Genomic DNA, 23,087 nt, shown 5'->3' with positions numbered 1-23,087 from the left:
CCCGCCCACTGTGTTCACGTTTGATTTGTCCCCACATGAGTCACTTGAGACAGAACAGTGTGAATAAACGCAGGCATTACCTTCTGTGTCTTGCGTATTTGCCGCTCACATGCCCACTGCCGTCACAGCCAGGAGTGGGGCAGCTGCAACAGGAAAGAATTAATTACACAGGCGCCATGGCTGGGGCAGGTGAGACCGAACGCTTCAGGGGCAGAGAGAGGAGAGGCCACCCAGACAGCACCCAGAAACCTGGACGGGGGGCGGGGATGCTCTTTATGTGCAAGTGTGGGGGGCTTGCTTCCATCAGCGCGGGGGCGTGCGCAGGCCCCGTGAACTCTGAGGCACCGCCCACCCCCCGCCTGGCACGGGCCCACCTCATCACGGCACTCACCTGAACAGCTCCTGTATGGCTGGCTCCACAGGAACTGTGGAGAGAGACGGGACACGGATAGAAAGTTACCACCCATCACAGGACCCCTTCCACACAAAATTCCCGAGTGGGTGGTGTCAAGGCAGCAGTCAGGATGGAGGTGACCAGCTTGGCCGCACGGGCACCCGGGCGGCTGTGGACGTACCTCGAACCCCTTTGGACCGGGTGCGATGGCGCTTCTCTTCAGTGTCCACTTCCATCTGCGGGCAGATAAGAGGTGGTCAGTGTCCTGCGCCTGCGAGCAGGGCCGGCCAGCCGGCCGCGGGCTGAGCCCTGGCATAGTACTGAGGGCGTTTTAGTCCTGCTTCCCTCTGTAAGGGACGCCTGTCCAAGGGGCTTTGGGGAGGAACGTGTCGGGAGCGCCACACGTTAGAAACAACAGAGCAGACCTTGACCTCGCGGAACGCTTACCCAGGAGGCCTGCCCCGGCAATGAGCTCTGAGTGCAGCCTGATGAACACACCTCTGGGTTGGTGCTGACTTGTACTTCGTACCAGAATTTAAGTTAAGTTTGCAGGGCGGCTCAGACTGACATCTGTCATGTCTGGGTTCTCCGTGTAACTGAGGGGTTTCATCTTCTCCAGCAGGTGAGAGGAGAGCAGGTGGGTGGCCCAGAAGTGGCATTTGACCTTGGGGTGCCCTCCCTGTCGTCTAGGTCCTGGGTGCACTACCAGCCACACTGATCTAAATGGTCAGGATGCTTTTTAAGGACACGTGGTAACCCCACGTCTTGCACTTTGCAGATTACACAGTGTTTTCCTAGAACCACTTTGTGTGACCCTCACAACTGTGCAAGGGACGTATCTTTAGTGTGTCTACCTTCCAGGCCTGGCTTGCCCTGATCTCCGAGTGGGGGGTTCTGCTGCCAAGCCACCTGCCCCTCCATGGCGTCTTTCAGCCAGGAACACATGCTGGGCTGAGCTTATGTATCTGTGCACCACACGTTCCCAACACACGAACAGTCCATACAGGGCAAGACTGCACAGATACAAGCAGAGGCCCGTGGGAGGGCGCAGGCAAGGTCAGCCCTTTGCGCGCAGGAGGAGAACAGCTGTCTCTGGCGGCTTTCCCAGCCCGGAGCTGCCAGAGCTGCCAGGACAGTGACCCCCACACAGTGGCTCACCACTGCACAGTTCACAGCAACCAAGGTCAGACTGGGGGAGAGGAGCCCGTGAGAGCGTGGGAACATCACTCTGGTCACAGAAAGCGCTGGGCAGGCGTGATTCCCCCCCAGATTTGACAGAGAGGCCACAGGGGATCGCAGAGGCCGCGCCCAACTGAACCTTCCTGTCGGCTGACCACTGAACACTGATTTACTGATATTGTGCGCGGACGATGCAGAAGAAATAGAAATACGTGTACTAAACCACATAAGCTCATCTGATGGGCTCAGCGTCTTTAACGGGGAAGTACCTGTGTAGACAGAAGACTGTGCCAGATTCACTACGACAGACGACGAGAGCTTCGGAGCAGGAGCAGCCAGGGGGAGGGGCTCACTGAGGAACGGCTCTTCAGGAAAGCTGTGACACTTAAGGACTGTCCGGGTGAAGGAGGAAGAAAGAGAGACTGTACCTGAGCTTACCCACAGATACGGGTACAGAGTATGACTAGATGAGGGAATGAGAGAATGAATTAACGAGGGAATCAATGAACGAATGAATGAATGAGGGAATCTGTTTGCTGGATGATGGCGGGTCAGGAGCTGGCAGGAGGCAGGTGGAACACTGAAAAGACGGGATTGATGGAGCAGAGGGGGCACTTCTGAGGCCTGGGCAGACATGGGAGGGGTCCCAGGCAACCCGGCCAATGTATGGCTGTTGTCTTTTCTGGAGCACAATGACGGTGGGCACTTCACAAGCATATTTTAGAAAATAAGGTATCGGGGTGAGAGTGTGCGGAGGGCAGCGGGAGTGGGGTCAGAGGAGCTGAGGGAAGCCAGCGAGTTACTGAGGAAGAAGGGGCCACAATGGCTGTCCAGGGAAGGGAGGCCCAGGAAGGATGTGGACTTCGGAAACATCTCCAGAACCACCAGCGTGATGCAGTGCTCCCCAGCCTGTCCTGGTGCCGCCCCTTCTGTTCCTTAAGCACACAGGACACTGAACGCTGAACACACGCACGTGTGGGCTTGCGAGGGAGGTAGCCGCACCCCTGGGTGACACACAGTGCTCTGAAAGTGCTACTCCACGCGGGAACATTTACCAAACACTGTCCAGCTTCAGCAAAGCATATCGGGCCAATCGGACACGCGGTGAAAGGTGTGCCAACATCCAAGATGTGGAGGAAAGCTGGGTGCTGTCGCCAGACAACTGGACAAAGAGGAGGTGGTCCACGTACAGGGGGTGTCACTCAGCCATAGAAACGAAAACTAACCATTTGCCACAACATGGATGGACCTGGAGGGCACTGTGCTAAGTGAGAGAAGTCAGACAGGGAGACAAATACCATATGAGTTCACTGTGGGATCTAAAGAACTGACGAAATGAACAAATACACCAACACAGAAACAAACTCCTAGATACACAGAACATTCTGATGGTTGCCAGATGGGGGAGGGACTGGGGGTGTGGGTGCAAAGGGGGAAGGGATTGAAGTACAAATAGGCTGTCACACAGTAGTCGTGGGGAGGTAGAGCATAGCGTAAGGAATATAGTCAGTAACGTTGTAATAACTGTGTATGGTGTCGGATGGGTGCTAGACTTGTTGGGGTGTTAGAAGGGAGGGGGTTGGGGGCAGGGTGAGAAAGGTGAAGGGATAAGAAGTACAAATTGGGAGTTACACAGTAGTCACGGGGATGTAAGGTGCAGCACAGGGAACGGAGTCAGTGACACGGTAATAAGTGTGCACAGTGCCGGGTGGGGACCAGACTAGTCAGGGGGTCACTTACATTACACGTGTCTACCCACTATGCTGTACCCCTGAAACTAATATAATATTGCGTATCACCTGTAATTGAAAATAAACATAATAATAGAGAAGGTGATGGAGAACGTGGGTGTCACTGTGGAAACAGTGTATTCCTGACACTGCACCTGTCACAGGACTGGGGAAACATGATGGGACGAAAGGCTATTCCTTAGGCATTCACAATCAAGTGGAACTTCGTGTTAGGGGATCAGGTGGAAGCATTCTCAGTGTGGCGTGACAGCACAGGGGGAGCTGCATCCAGCCCCCCGTGGGGGAGCAGACACACAAGACAGGCTTCCTGCCTGAGATCTGAGCCGAGCTGAAAGCCGCAGTACAGGTGTCAGGTGTGTGGTTCCCGGCAGAGGGAAAAGGATGTGTGAAGACCCTGAGGCTCAGAGGCACGGCAGTGTGTTCCATGTACCCCAAAAAGGGCCAGTAGGGGGTGCACTATGGGCACAGCCTGGGGGAACGCGGGCCAGTCCCTTCCCATAGCCGGTCCCTCCGCCTCTCTCATGGCTCAAGACTGTAGAACCCAAATGACGTCCTGTCGTGAAAGCACAACAAAAATCCTGTGCAGCACAGGCCACGCTCTCAATAAACTTCCAAGCCTCGTCTGGGCCTGAACTCTGTATACAAAGCTGCAAACCCTAAGAAAACATCCATCGATGTGATGAGAGTTTGCAAGAAAGACATCCAGTAGTAGACGGCCTAGAGAGGACATCTGTCATCCTGACACCGTCACTCGGAAAGCAGGTCCCTGGGGCACTGCACAAGGACACCAGGCTGGCCTCTCTCAGACCCCTCACCCAGGACCTGCATGTGCCTGTGCTGGGGCCACAGCAGTTGGACCCAGACGCAAGGGAACAACCACGATGATGTTCCCCCAGCCCCTTGTCTTTTGAATACAGAGAAAGAAACTTGTTGGAGAAAAGGGAAGGGTCCTGTGTTAGGCAGGCAGAGATGGTAGAAAATGCCAGTGTACAGAGGCGTCTGTGGACTTTAGGTTAATGAGTGAACGAGTGAATTACAGTGAACTAAGGCTTCTCTTGGCCCGCTACATTCTTTTTTTTTTTTTTTTTTAAGATTTTATTGGGGAAGGGGTACAGGACTTTATTGGGGAACAGTGTGTACTTCTGGGACTTTTTTCCAAGTCAAGTTGTTGTCCTTTCAGTCTTAGTTGTGGAGGGTGCAGCTCAGCTCCAGGTCCAGTTGCCGTTGTTAGTTGCTGAGGCAAAGCAACTAACCATTCCTTGCGGGAGTCGAACCAGCAACCTTGTGGTTGAGAGGACGCACTCCAACCAACTGAGCCATCCGGAAGCTCAGCGGCAGCTCAGCTCGAACCATAGCCTTCGGAGTTAGGAGCACGGAGCTCCAACCACCTGAGCCACCGGGCCGGCCTGGCCAGCTACATTCTTAATTACTACTTATTAACAGTTTTACTGTGGTTTTGAAAACTTTTAAACAAATAAAAGAGCTGCAGAGAAACAGCCCTCACATGCTGCCAGAGAAGCCTCTGCTGTACGAATGGGGAGGGGACGTCAACAGTGGCTGCGTCAACGGAAGGTCAAGGTAAACGCCGTCCGTCAAGCTTGTGCAGTTACTGGACTTCATATCAGAGGTCTTGCCAACTTCAGAAGAAGCAACCGGGACAGGGCTCGTCTGCAAATCCTGGGTGTCCTGTGTCCAAGGACGGATTTCGCAGCCATGCCAGGGCCTGGGGATCCAGTGGGACAGATGAAACTAAACCACAGCTTCAAAGGTGCCACAGGTGATGACAGGATCATCAAGCAGTGAGATCCTTAGACAAAATAACCGATGTTCGCTTTGACTAAATAAGGGGCAATCAGGCAATTTTGCATCAATGGAAATCTGCTTCTCAGTTACTCTGGCTACAGTAACAGTGGAGACAGGAAGGCCCGCTGGGCAGTGGTTCAGGAGAAGTGGCCGCCACAGGACGGGGAGGCCCCTTTGCGAGCATGTCTCAGGCCACCTGGAGCTGCTGGCGACCCATGGAAGGCCTGAGGCCACTGCTAGCTCGTCAGTGACGTGCAGAGATGACAATAGAGCCCTGAGGCTCCTCTCCACTCAGCACTATTGCAGCAAACACTTTTAGGTGTGGAGCTCTGGCCACGTGGGGAAGGCACCCTTTCCAGAACTTTCCATGAAACACCAGGTCCGCTGCCCTTCAAATACTGAACTAATTCTTGGTTAACTAGTTGCTCTTCTGGCCCTGAGTGAAAAAGAAAATAAACGTGGATGTGCATAAATACCTGCTTTTCTGCATGTGGGTGTTTCTCTTTACTTCTCCATGGCTCCACCTGCCAGTCCTGGCAGAAATGAGCACTTGGGCTGGGGCCCTGTGGCAGCTCACGTTCTCAACTGTCTGGCAGGGTCTCCATCTTATCATACTGGACTTGCACCCAAATTCTGGAGCCTTGGTATCCTAAGTGGAATTTCTGATTTTTCTGGAGAAACAGGAGGGTCTGGAGACTGTTCACGTACAGTCCCCAGGCAGTGACGCTTGCTCTCCCACGTGGCAGCCCCAGCTGCCTGAGGTCCCATGTGGACGGGGCTATGACACCGGCCCAGCCCTCGGGCATCTGACGGGCTGCTGTCCAGCTGGTCCCAGTCAGGTCAGAAGCCAGGCTCCAGCCACGTGCACTGCTGTGCTGAGGGCAGCGTGGGGCTGCAGTGTGGCTGTGCTTCCGGGCCTCCCAGGGTCCCGCTCCTGTCCCGTGTGCTACCCTGGAGGGTGAAAACAAAGCCAGTGTCTCAGTCCCAGGGCCGCGAAGGGTCATGGAGAAACCAGACCTGAAACAGCCCTCCATGTGACATCACAAGAAGCGTTCCCTTCCGGCTCTCATGGGCGCTGGGGTCCCCGAGGATTGGATGGGACGTTGAGTGTGGACATGACGGGCCACACACGCCGCCTTCTCTGAACAAGCACATGGGCTTCGCTAAGCGTTTAAGAATTTAGCCCAATGTCCTCGCCAGCCCTCTTCTTGGAGTGACGTGTTCTTTAATTTCCCTGAAAGTTGCTATGGTCTTGTCTAAGGAGCTGGTTTCGGCTTCCCTGTCCCCCAGGACCTGCATCTCCTGCCCCCCAGGTGCTGGCTCACGCCGGGACTGCCAGGTGGAGGTGCAGAGTGGACGCGGGTGCTGTGGAGCCCCTGAACGGCCCTGTGGACGGGGCACCATCCCTCGAACCAGCTGCTCAGTCTTCTGCGTCAGCGCCATCCTTCACCTGGTGACTGGATGCAGGGCGGTGACAGCACAGGTCCCAGGGGCAGGTGGCGGCAGCGTCTCTGCTGTGCGAGGCTGGGCGGTGGCGCCCATGATCTCAGCTCTCGCAGGTCTACAGTTTCTGCTCAGCTCACTGCATGGTCCAGTGACGGGAATAAAACGATTTTCCAGGAGGACCTGGCAAGGTGCCTGGGTGCTTTCCTCTCAGTTCAGCCTCCGAGCTGCAGTTCTCCGAAGGCATGGGGCCTGCTCCTGACCCCAGGTGTGGTCTGTGACACTTGTCATGTAGGGTGAGAGGATGTCCTCTGTGCATTGTTAGGTACCTGCTCGTAGTGCCAAACATCCGCGGGGCTTGACCGTCAGCACGTGTCCTTGGGTGAACCTCGGGCGCTCTCCTTTGCACCACTGTCCCCTCTGAGTCATGCCACTGCTCGTCCCTTCACTAGGAAGGATGGAAAAGCCATCCACGGAGTTGCTCACGATCACCCACCGCCTGCTCTGGTTTTGATTTCCTTTCCCTTCGGTCTGAGTGACAAATCTCCCTTCCAACTCTTCTCATGGTCGGGGATCTGGGCCCTGCGTCGCGGCCATGCCTTAGGTCTCACCACCTGGGGCTGGGCCAAGTGTGTTCTCTAGTCTCTTGCTTCTTCCTTGCAGCCACCTGTGTGCATGGTGATTACAAAGTCCAGGACTCACACAGGCTCAGTGATGGGTCAAGGTTAGCCAGCTAAAAAGGACACCAAAGCTGGAATTCACGCGCGGGTTCGGGGTCCCCACACCTAACCATTGCCACATGCCACCTCCCACCACTGATGGGTCTTGTGAGATCACTTCCCTGAGTGGTGACAGCAGAGGAGGGCTTGTTCCCTAGCTCACCCTTCCTTCCAGCATATTCCACCTGCTCCTCTCACCCCGCCCTCTGCTTTCCACCTTTTTGCCCCGCTGACCTCTAGCAATCGTCACATCTCTCTCTCTTTGTGCCAAACTTCTCCCACAGCGTCCGCACCTCCACCATCCACCCCTCCCTGCTGGATGTCACTCCTGAAATCTGTTTCAGGGGTCACCGGCGACCTACTTCACAAATTGCCAGAGCCTGTCACCCTCAGTAAGTACCAGGTGCTAACGCCCACTTTCCCCCACCCCCCACCCCACAGTGTCCTGCCCAGGTCCACGCACACTCAGGAAACGTCTCTGCTGCTCGTGGTGCAGGCCAAGCCCCGTGTCTGTAACACCAGGCTCTCATTCCAACCTCGAGTCCACGTTGCGAGCTGCTCCCAGAAGACGGCCAGCTCACATATATCACTTAAAACCGTGTTCACAGTGGTTCTTTCCAGAACGCCATCTCTTCCTGTCTCACTGTCACTTATTGCTCTCGCCTCCCCCCTCTCGTGTTTTACACACGTTTGTTTCTCTGCATTACAGTCAGAAGGTTTTCCTCCACTGCTTTGTACATCTTCTGAGGAGATCAGTACCAGCCTGCATTGGTCCAGTATTTCTCAGTGGTCATTTACTCCATAAACGAAGCGCTCATCTTCCAGTCTGAAACCTTCCAGCCGTATTTGACTTTCTCCATTCCTCTGTCAAATGATCACGTTCCGGTTTCACTGCTGTCTTTTTGTTGCTGTTCCTTTCCACCTCCCCGGACTCCACCTGAGTCCAGCCTGACCTATGAGCCTGTTGTTGCGTTTCCTCGGGAGTCCTGGTCCCCCTGATTGGCTTCCTTGTCAATCCATTACATCTACAGCTGGGATGTTATCTTCCCGTTTCCATCAGGGAAGAATCCAGACTGGATCCCTGCTGACTAGCTCAAGCCTAAGCAGCACCTGCCTTTCTTTCCTTTATGTCCTCTACACTATTGAGCTGAAAAAAAAGCACAGCTCAGCAGTGGGGAGGAGAGTAGCACTTTCACTAATCTCTCTTCCTCCAGCCCATTTCCTCATCCAGAGGGAACCACAGTTCTCCCCGCTTCACACAGAATGGACAAACAGAGCGGCTTTCCTTTCACATGCTTACTGTGTACAAGGGCAGGCTCCACTACACGCCGACTTTTCTGGAAGTTGCTATTTTTCACTTACCCACAATCACAGCTATCTCTCCAGGTCAGTGCCTGTGGATTAAGTTAATTTCTTGAGTAGATGCATAATATTGCCTAGAATGCATGTACTGTAATCTATCCAACCATCACTGTCAGTTTCCCACTAATGGATATTTAGGTTGTTTTATTTCATGTAGTTGCTTTATTCCACTGTAAAAAGGTGCAATAAATATCACACAAATCTTTGTACATATTTCTATAATATGTTTTCTAAAATGATATTGTCAGTACTGTTAGAAAGTGTAAAAATACATGTATTTTTTAGTACCAGATGGTTATGCCCATTTTTCTAAGTGCCAGTCTCCATGATCTCACAAATCTTTTACTTTTGCCTAGGGAAAGAACACAGCTTGTTACTGCGTCCCCTGCTTTCCGCCTGGCCATGATAGCTAAGGCACTTCTCCTATTTGGCCTCTGGTATTTCCTATGCTGTGAAGTTGCTATCCTCCCCCTTTGCCTATTTTTCTTCTCTTTAAAAATTTCACATCGATGTGTGATATAGCCTTCTGTATCTTATGGTAGTAAGCCCTTTGCCTATCTTATTTGCTGCAAGAGTTTTCTTCTAGCTTGTTTTTTTTTTTTTTAACTTTGGTATTATTCTCCCCCCCACCCCCCATATATTAGGTTGGTGCAAAAATAATTTCAGCTTTGGCAATTGTTTTTAACTTTTTAAACCGCAATTACTTTTGCACCAACCTAATATGAATAAAAACTGTAGGTCATCCAAGCAGGCATTTGGAAAGAGTTCCATGCGCTCCGGCCTGGCTATGAGCCCCTCACTGAGCCTCATGTCCAGTGTCCTGAGGGCCCTGACGAGTGGGCCCAGTTCCTCCTGGGCCCTCGCCGGGCTCAGTCCTCCCGACCTCAGCAGATGCATCCCCCCGACGCCCCGGCTGGCTGTCCGGTCTCCGTCTGTGGTCTGTCCTACACCCAGGGGCTGCGTGCTCATCAGCCAGCCAACAGCAAGTACGTCCTTCCCTGATGGGCAGCTGCCTCAGCGACACCTGCCCCCCAGGTGGAGGTGAACAAGAAGAGGGGACGACATATCTGTTTTTGACAGTTATAAAAACATAAATGTGACATGAGAACTGCTCCTCATAAGTAGTAATACTCTCCACACACAGGTGCAGGCAGATCTATGGGGTTGCTGCTGAGACTGGCTGCCTATACTCAGCCTTTTCCACCTAACTTCTCCCTAAGTCAGCTTTTGGTAAAGGCACGAAAAATAAAATTCAAAGATTCAAATATGTTCTGACAGAGAAAGATATTAATTAAACTGTTCATTTATATTGATATTTAAATTATTCTTGTGATTGTCAATTTTATAAGTTTTTTAAAATTCAGTTTTTAAAAAATGTTTTACTTATTTTTAAAGGGGCGGACAATACTAAAAGGATAAAGAACAGAAAAATTCCAGAACTTATGTCTATAAGTGACAGAACGTATAACCTGTGAACTATGTTTGTGTTCACAGGAGACAAAATACACTATTCCACAGAAAATGTTCAGACATTCAGACGTCTCAGACTGTGAAACGGGCAGCATGTGTGGGTGTTGCAGAGAAGCGCTGGGCGTGACATCTGTGGGTGGAACTTGACCGTCACTGTGTCTCTCCCATGACTCGCATGTCCACGCACTACAGACACCACAATAAGAAGAACACTCCCACAAGCTTGCGCGGGGCCAGATGGAGGTGGATGTGCACAGTGGGTCTAGAAGAACTTGCTAAACTGAAGAACTCTGCCCGTGGAAGGAGTGACGTTGCCCTTGGCAGTCCAATGCCTTCATGGCTCGTCGGCTGCTATCACGGTTGGACACCTGTTTGTATGTTGGCACATCCTTCTCCATGGGAGAGGGACTCCACCAAATGAGACACAACCTCACTTCAAGAGGGTTTCAGAGGGCATGAGTCAGAATAAAACACATCCACAGAGGAAGAGTGATCTAATGATAGAAAGAGAGCCTGAAGAAACAGCACATAATAGAAGGCAAGAGGGGAGAAAGTTCCAGAAGGGCTGCAGGGAAAGGAAGGAACATAAGGTTGGGACCATAGGGTTTTGACAGGGGCCCTGAGTGCAGCTGGGGCCTCACCAGGAGGTGGTCAGCAGAGGTGGGATCGTCTAGCTGCGGCCGTGTGTGGAAGTCCATCCCTCGGATGGCAGGATGTGGGGCTGTGATGCTAAAAACCCCTTCCACCCGACACTGTCTGGATTTGGGCTCCTGAGGTAAACGGGGAAATTGAGAGAGAAGTTCAGGAGGAAGGTAGGACCCAGCCAGACTGCACAGTGGACGGGCAATGAGACAGGGCTGTCCCGGACAGGCCCCCAAAAGGCAAGACATGGGAAGAGCTTGCGGGGCCTAACGAAAGCTGTGTTTTCACTGTCCCAGGACAGGGTCTATCTGTCCATCAGAGGGAGAGCTGATAGTATGAGGAGGAGGCAGGGTGGAGGAAGGGCCTGGAAGAGGCTATAGTAGAGACACTTGCGGGTTGACAGGAAGCGAAGATGGTGGGGGAGCTAAAGGGGAGGTGGCAGCTATGATTCTGCAGCAGGGCCCAGCGGGGCCCCTGTACTCAGAACATCTCCGGGATGCCCTGTCCCGGTCCCTGCTCCTCATCTTAGAAGATCACCTTGTAGACACTTGCTAATTACAAACTCTATCGCTTAGCATTTTCCCAGGTTACTCCCCCACCGTTCCCAGACCACTAGCGCCACAAGAGATGCGATGACAGAGGGGGACATCATGGAAGGAGAACACACCTCCGGGACGCCATGCAGCCCCTGGGAGAGTGCCCTGATTTTCCCTTCAATACCCCCAGCCGGTCTGAGATGGAAGGCAGTCTGTGGAGGTGTTAACCCGCTGCCCTCTTAGACCACCGGCGCTCTGATAATAAACGCTGCTTCTGTGACCCAGCTCCTGTGTCGGCCTATTGGCTGAGCGGCGCAGGCAGCACGAGCCCTGGATTCATGTGGCCTCCGGTTACAATCCCACAAGGCTGCACCAGGCTGACAGTGGGGGTCAGACCAGATGTCTAACCCGTGTCAGGACAAGCGAGTGCTGGTCAGTCCCTGACACTCATGCAGGGCGCCCATAGCCCCTGAATGGAGGCCATGCATTACCTTGCTGGAAGTCTTCTGTCCCAGGAAAGGAGGCAGCGTGGCTCTGTGGGCAGGACACAGGCCTGGAGTCACGGGTTCTTGCTAAGCTCTAATCCTGGTCCTCCCCAGCTTGTGACTGTGGCGAAGTCACTTAGTTTCTCTGTGCCTCGATTTTTCCATCTGCAAAACATGAACAAGAATGTAAGGTGCCAAATGCTTTAAGTTCGGCAGAACTGACATCAGGCAGAAACCCAGAGCGCACTCCCCTTGCCACGGTCGGCATGGCCCTTCATCCTCTTTCCTGCCCATAGATGGCGGTTCCCCTGAGAATCGTCCTCCCAGACATGGGGCCTGCCCTACTGGGTCTGAGAAGGTTGCCCCAGACATGCTCAGGTGTCCCTGTCTGGGAAGTCTTGTTGCTGCCAGCCAAGTCAGCCGTGCAGTCTGTGAGATGCAGAACATTCTAGAATTCCTGGTTCTGAGGGACAGTAGCCTGCCAGGCTTCCTTACACAGACTGTCCTTCTGAGAGCTGGGGCAGAATCAGCCGACAGGGCAGCATGGCAGGCTAACTCTAACTCAGGATGTACACGCCATCCCTGCTGGTGTGCCATTTCTCAGGGTCAACTGTGGCCGTAGCACTAGGCTGGTCTCTTGCCAGCTGGTCTCTTGTGGCACAGCTACAAGGTTTACAGAACATCACCTTCTGATCCATTATGTCATCTAACCATTTTTCTGCTAATTTTATGAATGAAGAAACTGACGATGAGTGGTTAAAACATTTGCTCAAAGCGCCTCAGCTAGTAAGAGGGAGAGCCATAGTGAACCCCAGCTTTCTCGTCTTCAAATCTAGGACCTCTCCCAACGCCAGAAATCCCATTCAAGCACATGGCCTAAAAGAACCTAGAGGACTGGGACACAGGGGAGGAATGCGAGCGAGCCCTGGTGGCCCTGGACGAACCTCTGGGTGGTGGCACTGGCTGCGTTCCCCCCAGTAACAGCCGTGGACGCTTGTCCGAAGTGTTCACTCACTAAAAGGACTGGTGCTTCCTGCTCCTGGGGTTCACGGCAGCCCCCACAGGCGAGCGAGGCCAGCGCCTGGCTGTGCTAGGAGGTCACGCGCTCAGGCATTTACAGGGGACACTGACTACAGACAACCAGCAAGGTAGAAAACCGGCATCACACCTATGTGCTACATAGAGTCCCTTTGTAAATCCTCATTCAGACAACAAATGAGAAGCCAAGGGGCCATCGGGCCATTTTCCTCAGAACTCAGTGACCCTTTCCTGACCCTGGAAACCTGCGTCCTTGTCTATTTTCTGACCGTTAGGTACTGAGGTGTAAAGCCTGTCCTTGTATACTTAATTTTCCCGAGGCATGATTTCATCCACACAGGTAGTGAGTGTTTGAACATGTGTGTCTTGACAAGAACATGAGGCTGCAGACACAGAGGAGGTAAAATCATAAGTTCCCAGACAGAGAAAGGAATTACACCAGATTTGTGTTTCTTCTTTTCAACTTCACCATTTAAAACGCACTTCTCCCCACCTGCTCCTTCAGATTGACTGGTTTCCCTTCAACGACAGTTACTATGAGATCGACCTTCGTCTGTCTCATAGGCCGGAGGTTCTGGGCTGTACACCGCGCGGGGCGGGGACAATTCCACTGTCCTTTATCTCACGGGCCTACACCTAGTGGTTGGTCAACATGGGTTGTTGACTGGATGGCAAAAGGAAAAAAGAAAAAAGGAGAGGTAGAGGGAAAGAGGGAAGGAGGGGATGGAGGACAGAAGGAGGGAAGAAAGAAAAGACAGCACTTCTATCAACATGTGTGGAGGCATTCTAATTCTAATTCTAATCCTAAATCTAATCGATCGGGTTATGTTACGGAAGTGACTCAACCAACCAGTGACATGTTTAATAGTTAAAAGACTGGAAATCAGACAGACGTGGGTTACCAAAGCATGACCTCTTACTACCTCATGACCCGAGCTTGTTGTTCTCTAAGCATTAAATTCCCAGAGTTTTTCAGCGTCTAAATCAGATAATACACACAGTGTCAGGCCGCCGTCACCGCTCACCAGTGGGAGCGCGCCTATACCGCATTAGTGCAGTGCTCCAGTGTCTCAAAGCCCAGGTTTCTCACGTGTAACTGCTGGGAACAGCGGAGCCCCATGCAGACAGCCAGCTGCTCACTGGGGCACCTCGCCTTCATTCAGCCCCGTTACTGCAGGGGGACTCGAGTGACCATGTGAGAGGACGGCCAAGCCACTGCTGCACAAAGTCGGGGAGAGCACAGAGGGGCATCAGAGTCAACACAGTTGCCACTTAAATATGTGGAAAAATCATTTAGTTTGAGTATAAAGAAAAATAGAAAATATGAATCAATAGAAAGAAAAAGAATGTAACATAGTATGTTTGGGTAAAGTAGAAATTCCATGGCCATCAATAAATTTACCCTAAAAACCCCAAATGAAACAAAACTCACCACTAATAATTGAGAAAAATACAACATAATCTACTAAGACAAAAATTAAAACAAATTAATTCATTGAAACCATGTTCAGTTTTAATACTGACATATGCAGATGTCTGTCTTTTTAAAATAAATTCTTTTAGAAAACTATGGTTATAAAAAGAAGCATTTTCCAAGCAGCTAAGATTCATTATCAAGAAGTACATGTAGAAACAGCTCACACTGGTTAAGAATAAGTAGCTGAATCACATATCAATGAGTGACAAGCCAGCTGTCCGTTACCGCCCCACCCAGCTCCAGGTCCTCAGCACCAATCAGCGGGAGTCGAGATTAGACCACAGCAGATTCGCCTGTGTGTTTTGTGTGTTGTTAACCATGAGACCAGGTGAGACAAAGCCTCTTACAGGAACGAGCTGGAAACACAGGAATGTTACTGTATCTGAAAGCAGTGTGTTCACACTGCTCCATCAGCGAGGTTTCCTGGCACTGAGAGATGGGCAGTCATTATGGGAAGCCCAGTGGCCGCCCCCCCCCGCTCCCCCCCCCCCCGCCCCAGGGCAGGAGCAGGAGCAGAGGCAGGGGCAGGGGCAGGGGCAGGGGCAGGGGCAGGAGCAGGGCAGGGGCAGGGGCAGGGGCAGGGGCAGGGGCAGGGGCGGGAGCAAGAGCGGGGCAGGGGCAGGGGCAGGGGCAGGGGCAGGGGCGGGAGCGGGAGCAGGGCAGGGGCAGGGGCAGGGGCAGGGGCAGGAGCAGGAGCAGGGCAGAGGCAGGGGCAGGAGCGGGAGCAGGGCAGGGGCAGGGGCAGGGGCAGGGGCAGGAGCAGGAGCGGGGCAGAGGCAGGGGCAGGAGCGGGAGCAGGGGCAGGGGCAGGAGCAGGCTGAGGCCGCAGCACCAGGGGGCGGCCAGCATTCAGAACCTATCGGACTTCCAGCTCATCTTTTAATGTTAAAAGTCAGTGGCAGAAATTCTCTCTGGGAAATTTATTTGAGGAAATCAAGGTCTCAGACCTACTTTATTTCTTTTTATTTGCTTTTGAAAAATGTACATTCTCAAGGGTCCCCCTGGAGAACCTGAAAGAAGAAGAGGGGCTGAGCGGGGTATTGAGCACCAACTGGCCACAGCGGGGGGCACAGGGCTCCCTGCTTCACCCTCAGCACTGGCAGAGACGGGGCAGGGCACTGTTATACGCCAGACAGGCCCCTACCCGATTTCTGCTCCACTTGCTGACACTCAGCCCCAGGTGTCTCTTCAGAATGAAGACTTACAACGAAAGGTTCCGTCCTTGGACTTGCAGGTCGGGAAATGTCTTCATTTTACCCTCACGTGTGGCCTTCTCCACGCAAATCACTTCCAGAGAGCAAGACAGCAGGGCTTCTGCTGCTGCTGAGGCCAGTCTGGCTCCCTGCTCCTCAGAAGCCCAGTGTCCCCTGTAAACAGCTCGCAGGACCTTCTCCTGATCCTGGCTTTCTGCAGGCACAGCCCTCTCTCCTCTCGCTGTGCAGCACCCAGCCTGCACACAGCCGGAAGCCCACTGACCCTGGGGACGTGCTTCTCCCTTCTTTGATAACTTCTCCCTCTTTAATAGTTTCTTTTAAATTTCTAGTAAATGAATTTGGATTGTGTAAATTTATCCTCCATTGATTAGCTTTCATATTTTTTTCCATATGTTTTTCTTTTTTCTCTATCTTCTGGTTTTCTCAAATTTATCTTTAAGAACTTCAGTTGCATTTTCAAGTTTTAAGAATACTATTGTATATGCCCCAAAGAGTTTTTGTCCCAGTTACACATTTGCATTTATTTTGGTGGTTATTTGTCTTCACAAGTGGTTAGACAGCACGTCCCACCACTGTGTCACTTGTATCTCACACAGTGACACAGGACAAGCAGTGCTTAACATTTGATCGATGATGAAACAGATGAGTGAAGGCAGGTGGGGGAAGAAGGCGTCTGGGCGCCAGGCGGCTTCCCAGGGCCTCGTCTTCACAACTCATCAAGTGGGTGTTACTTTGCCTGTTTTGCAGATTCGAACAGAAGCTGGAAAGACGTGAAATAATTGGCCTGTTTTCGCTCAGCAAGTCGGGCAACAAAGCCCAGGTTGCCCACAGTGAAACAGTGAAGGACAGCCTGGAGGACATGATGGGACTCCACGCGCCCCCTTTCCACGCGTTCCTTGTGGGTCAGCTGGGAAAAGGGCGGAGCCAGGCAGGAGTCCCAGCCTCGGTGTGCATCTTCTTTTCTAAAAGGAGGTGCCATGGCCTTCAGCTGTCCTTGCTGGGGCTCTGGCTCATCTTTTCTATGTGGAACTAGGTTGGTGGCTTGCAAGATTTTACAATGTGACCCTTTGTGAAAAACATATTTGACACCTCGATCCAATGTGCATGTTATGAATATTATAGACGACATGAAAACCACAACAGGAGCCAACATTTTACATACAGCATGTATTCTCTGGGTAACCTTGCAGGGCCATGCTGCCCACGGGCCCATGGGGAGTGTGGAAAGGCTCCCAGAGCACACTCAGCTCTGCTCAGGTCCTTGGGGGCCCCACATATCACCCCAACTGCAGAACACTCATCACTGGCTCCACTCAGCCACGGCAGAAAGGTGTTTTCAGGAGTGGGCTTGGACGTGACCGCTCTAGCCTTGGGACTGATGGGGAACCGAGCAGGCGTCCCCATCAGCCCAGATAAAGCCTCCGAATGCTCCATCATGTGAATCTGCCCTTCCCGAGGGCCACATCGTGTTTTCCAGTCAGACTCGATTCACTGTCACAATACCACCTGCATGGTGGGGCACTGCCATCTGTGCCTCGAGCCTCTGTCTTGCCTGAGCCTCACACTGTTCCTGATGCCTTTTGGACTCTTCTACTTAGATATCCCACGCAAACCATTATGGACCACCAGGCTGAAGCGTCACTCACTGAACACCCACCCAAACCTCCTTGCCCCGAGTTTGTGCATAGTGACATTATGCACGCCGCCAGCCCACAAATCTCCATCATCGCCCTGCCCCACAGCCAGTTGTGTCAGGGTTAGCCAAGTCTCCCTCTCAAAGGTCTGTTGCATTTTCCCTCCCCTTTCTGTTTCTTTTGCTGTAATCCACAGCTCTGACCATGGTCTGGGCCTTCTCATCCCTGCTCTGAATGCCCAGCTCCCGTTTCATCCATTTTCTTCCACTTTCTAAGGTACAACTTTGTAAAATGAATGCCAGGCAACCTTCTTCCTGCTCACAGTTCCAGAGTGTTTCTCCACTACCTTCAAGGTAAAGCAGTGCCCTACCGTGAGGCCCCCAGCTCTGCAGGACGGGGCCCTAGCCTACCTGCTGAGCCCACCTGAAGCAATGCCCAAGGCCCCACCACACCGGGCTGCATGGCCTGTGTCCTTCGCCTTCCCACACCCCTGTGTGTGCATGGACCACATCTGGCCCTGTGACTCCGTGCCCGGTAATTCTCTGCGAGAAAGCTGAGGGCACCGGGCCCAGGCTGGCCCAAGTGCCTCCTCTGTGCCCGTACAATCATGAGACTGACCACCCATCTGTGCACGCCTCCATCCATGTCTTCTCTTCTGCAGCCCTCATTTCAGACAGAAAGTGCTTTATCACACAGTATTGCAACACTCTGCTTACTTGACTGTCTGAAGTGCTACAGAAACTCTCCTTTTGTATTTTGGGTGTTTGCAGAATGAAGTGGAGAGTGTGTCAAGGTTGTGCGCATTCTGGCAGGACTCCTGAGTGGATTCTCCCATTTTCCTACTGCTACAGCTGTCTCTCTGTATGGACGGTGCCAAAGGTGAGAAGCGCAGAAAGCAGGAAACCAAGAAATACCACTTTCCTGTATAGCTCTTCGGGGCTGACTGAGAACATTCAGAATGGAACTCGCTGCTAACGGAGACCCAAGAAGTCACGTCAGGAGGACTGGCGGCTGGCTCTAGACTGGGTGTGCTGCCTGGTGTGGAGAAGCTGTGCAGTTAAATGTGGTCTGGTCACGGGGCCAGGCCTGAGGCTGCACAAGGCAACACTTCAGGGTGACAGGCACACTTGATGGGGCCACTTGGCAGGTGCAGCCATCCTACAGATTTGTTCCTCTGGGCCAGGCCTTGGTGTCTCCTGGAGTCCTCTGGGCAAGTCACGATGGAGCTGTGCAATGACATAACGCCTGCTCCCACAGTAATAGATTCTTCATCATTGGAACTGCCAATAACGGCTCCCGTGCCCGTTTTAAGAATGTGCAGCACAGAAAGAACAGGGACCAACCTGTGCTCACACAATATACCCACAGCTAATGTCATAAGAAACAAAGAACTCACACTTGCCAATTTCAAATCTTACTACAAAGCAACAGTAATCTACATACTCGAAGTATAGTGCTGCATAAACATAGACACAGAGACCACTGAAATAGACTTGAGAGTTGCCATGCAAAAATAATGACTTTGGATCCTTACCTCACACCATATATAAAAATGAACTCACATGGGATCAAAGACCCAAATGTAAAAGAGGTGAAATTATAAAAACCTTAGAAGGTAACATGAGTAAATCTTCATGACCCTGGATTTGGCAAAGGAAACTCAGCTATAATACCAAAGTATGAGGAAAGAAAGCAGTCCCACTCCTGGGTAAGAAGTGAGACCAAGTGCACACAACACCTTGTACGAGCATATTCAGAGCAGCACAACTGGTGACGTCCAAACTGTGGAACAAGCTCCAACTTCCACCAGCAGATGAGGATAAGCGCAGTGAAGTTTCCCCACAAGAGCACGTTACTCACTTACAAACAGGAATGACACACTAATGCTCACTACATGAAAGAGCCTTGAAACCATGACGCTCTAGACGTCATTAAAATGGCGGCGTGAGGTGAGCCTCTGTAAAGCTGCCCTGGAATTTACAACGAATCGGACAACAATAACTCCACAAAGGACTCCTTGCACAGCAGACAGGCAAGACGAAGAGGCCGACTACTGAATTCACCTCCAGGTGGGTGAATCGCGCGAGCGGGGGAGGAGGGAGAGGAGAAGTGCGGAGACGGAGTCGCGCGGGCGCAGGACACAGACCTAGCTCAGTGCTCGCAGTCCGCTGCTCCCGGATCCTCCGCAGCTGCGGGAGAGGGAAGGACTCGGACTGCTAGGGCTCCGCTTACGGCCCACAGGGCTGAGGGGGCAGCATACAAAACCGCTGAACCCAACGCTCGCTCACGGCAGACCTCGGAGCAAAGACTGAGGGAAGAGGGCTGAAATCGGTGGTTTAAGCCCTCACTGCCGGGCGGAGAACGGAAGCCTTAGGCACGGAGACTAGCCGCCCCCTCCCTACCCTCCCAGAGCTCGCCCCGCCCCCACCTGCCCGGTGCTAGAAGCGGAACAGTACCAGTGTCAGATCAAAAGAACTGAATATTTGCTGTTCTGAGAACTGTGGACCACAGACACAGATTTGCAGCCCAACTAGTTCCAGCAAAGGGGAGGAAGCTGTGGAAGCAGGACGGCTGTGGTGGAGATTGCTGCCATTGCTCTGGGCCACCTCTCACAACTCACCCCGCCCCTGGCCCCACCTATCTGAGCGAATCCCTGCAGGAGTAAACAGAACTGCTGAAACATACGGGCTCTGAATCGAGTGCAGATTCCCAGGCTTTGGAACTTCAAAAGCTCTCCGCATCCCCACAAGGACACAGTGCCCAATAACCCAGGCGAACTGTTAACAGAGGAGAAGCCTGCCTTCCAGGGAATCCCCCCATTGTGTGAGAAGTTGGAAAAGTACAGAGAAAACATAACACTACAGTGTGAGAGAGAAAAAATGTTGCAGTTGGAGAGAAAATAAAACATTCTACCAACACATACTGGAAAACAAAAAAAAGACCTCTTCCTATCAACCTGTTGCAGAATCCACTCCTGTAGATATACCAGGAAGAGAAATAATAAATCATTAATTGCCATGCATAACCAAGGCAACAAGACAGCTCAGAAAGAAAGTGAAAAGTCTCCAGAAAATGAACTTAAAGATATGGAAATATGTCATTTAAATGACAAAGAATTCAAGATTGCAGTTCTGAAAAAAACTCAATGAGATGCAAGAAAACAAAGAAAGGCAGTTTAATGAACTCAGAAACACAATCAAAGAGATTGAAATTTTAAAAAAGAATCAAATAGAATGTCTGGAGATTAAGAATTCAATAGAAGAAATGAAGAATGAAATAGCCAGCTTAGGTAGTAGAGTTGACCAGATGGAGGAAAGAATCAGTAACATCGAAGATAGAAACCTGGAAATGACACGGATGGAAGAAGAAAGAGACTTGAGACTTAAAAGAAATGAAAGAACTCTACAAGAACTTTCTGATTCCATCAGAAAGAGCAATATGAGAATAATGGGCATACCAGAAGAAGAAGAAAGAGAGAAGGGAACAGAGAGTATATTCAAACAAATAGTAGACAAAAACTTCCCAAACTTGTGGAAAGAATTGGATCCTTGAATCCAAGAAGCAAACAGAACAACTAATTACCTGAATCCCAACAGGGCTTCTCCAAGGCATGTTGTATTGAAGCTGTCTAAAACCAACGACAAAGAAAGAATCCTCAAGGCAGGCAGGGAAAAGAAGATGGTATCCTATAAAGGAAAGCCCATTAGATTATCATTAGATTTTTCAGCAGAAACTCTACAAGCCAGGAGGGAGTGGAACCAAATATTCAAACTATTGAAAGAGAGAAATTATGAGCCAAGAATAATATACCTAGCAAAGATATCCTTTAGACATGAAGGAGGAATAAAGACCTTCCCAGACATACAGAAGCTGAGGGAATTTTCTAATATATGACCTGCACTACAAGAAATACTAAAGGAGACTATTCGACCACTATCAACAGGGACAATTTGTAGCAACCAAAACATAAAAAGGGGGAGAGTGAAGGCCTGAACCGGAATATGGGAATGGAGAAAGTAAGCATGCTGAAGAAAATGGAATACTCTAAATATCAAACTTTCTTTTACATAAACTTAATGGTAACCACTCAAAAAAAATCCAGAACTGAAATATGTACTGTAATAAAAGAAGAAACAGAGGGAAACATCATAGAATACCACCACACAGAAATAACAGACAACAACAAAAAGGCAAAGAAACAATGGAGACACATTCTTACCAGAAAACTAGAGATAGAATGATAGGAAATCCTCACATATCAATAATCACCCCAAATGTAAATGGACTGCACTCACCAATAAAAAGGCACAGAGTAGCAGATTGGATCAAAAAACTAAACGCAACCATATGCTGTCTCCAAGAGACACATCTCAGCTACAAGGACAACCATAGACTCAAACTGAAAGGGTGGAAATTGACACTCCAAGCAAATGGTATCCAGAGAAAATAGGGTGTAGCCAAAATGATATCATATGAAACAGACTTCAGGGTGAAAAAGGTAACAAGAGACAAAGATGGACATTTCATAATGGTAAAGGGGACTATACAACAAGAAGACATAAGAGTCATCAATATTTATGCCCCCAATCAGGGAGCACCGAAACATACCAAGCAACTACTAACAGAACTAAAGGGAGAAATTGACCAAAACACAATTATACTAGGGGACTTAAATACATTATTGACAGTTATGGATAGATCATCCAAACAGAAAATAAATAACGAAATAGCAGCCCTAAATGACACATTAGATGAAATGGACATAATTGACATATATAGAGCATTTCATCCTAAAACATCAGACTATACATTCTTTTCTAGTGTACATGGAACATTCTCAAGGATACACCATATATTGGGACATAAAACCTCAGCAAATTTAAGAAGATTGAAATCATACCAGGCATATTCTCTGATCACAAGGCTTTGAAATTGGATATCAACTACAAAAAGAAACCAGGAAAAAACACAAATACATGGAGATTGAACAACATACTTTTTTTTTTTTTAATTAATTAATTTATTTATTAGTTTCAGGTGTACAAAACAAGGTAATACTTAGACGTTCATCATTTATATCCCTCATACTGTGAACCCCCCTCCCCCCATCCACTATCCCTCCGACCTCACACTGAACCATCACATTATATATATAAAATTATAGTTGGCATTCATTAATGTTTAGCTTCTGGTGTACAATGCCATGATCAGGTATCCACAGTATCCCTGAGGTGGTCTCCCAAATAGGACGCATGAACAACATACTTTTAAAGAACAACTGGGTCAAAGGAGAAATTAGAGGAGAGATCAAAAGATACATAGAAATAAATGAGAATGAAAATACGTCCTACCAAAATTTTTGGGATGCAGCAAAAGCAGTTTTAAGAGGCAAATTTATATCATTACAGGCTTATCTCAAGAAACAAGAAAAATCACAAATAAATAATCTCATGTTACACCTTAAAGAACTAGAAAAAGAAGAACAAAGAACAAACCTAAGGTCAACAGAAGAAAGGAAATAATAAAAATCAGAGCAGAACTAAATGAAATAGAGAACAAAAAGACAATAGAAAAAATTAATGTGACAAGAGCTGGTTCTTTGAAAAGATTAACAAAATTGACAAACCCTTGGCTAGGCTCACTAAGATAAAAAGAAAGAAGACACTAATAAACAAAATCAGAAACGAAAAAGGGGAAGTTATCACGGACACCATAGAAAAACAAAGACTCATGCAAGAATACTATGAAGGACGATATGCCACCAAATTCAATAACCTAGAAGAAATGGACAAGTTCTTAGAAACATATAGCCTTTCAAGGCTGAACCATGAAGAACTGGAAAATCTAAACAGACCAATCACCAGTAAAGAAATTGAATCAGTCATCCAAAACCTTCCCAAAGCAAAAGTCCGGGACCAGATGGCTTCACTACCAAACCTT

The 23,087-nt window shown here is 50.2% G+C and overlaps 1 protein-coding gene across 16 annotated transcripts in view; it reads right to left on the bottom strand.

Moving 5' to 3' along the window:
* Positions 1-23,087, bottom strand: part of MYT1L (myelin transcription factor 1 like) — a 368,814-nt gene that overhangs the window by 124,177 nt on the left and 221,550 nt on the right. For 15 of the 16 annotated variants that reach the window (XM_081068000.1, XM_081067996.1, XM_081067997.1 and 12 more), the window contains 4 exons: positions 11,791-11,949; positions 576-630; positions 392-425; positions 81-143 (listed from right to left, as the gene is read on the bottom strand). In XM_081068000.1, the coding sequence (XP_080924126.1) occupies positions 81-143; positions 392-425; positions 576-630 (152 nt within the window). In that variant the 5' untranslated portion in view covers positions 11,791-11,949. Of the gene's footprint in view, positions 1-80; positions 144-391; positions 426-575; positions 631-1,842; positions 1,966-11,790; positions 11,950-23,087 lie in introns of all 16 variants that reach the window. The other variant, XM_081068002.1, reaches the window with a different exon arrangement.

This window comes from Rhinolophus hipposideros (genome assembly GCF_964194185.1).
Source record: "Rhinolophus hipposideros genome assembly, chromosome: 12".
In the NCBI taxonomy this organism is placed as follows: Eukaryota; Metazoa; Chordata; class Mammalia; order Chiroptera; family Rhinolophidae; genus Rhinolophus; species Rhinolophus hipposideros.
This window is presented reverse-complemented; position numbering and strand designations above follow the sequence as displayed.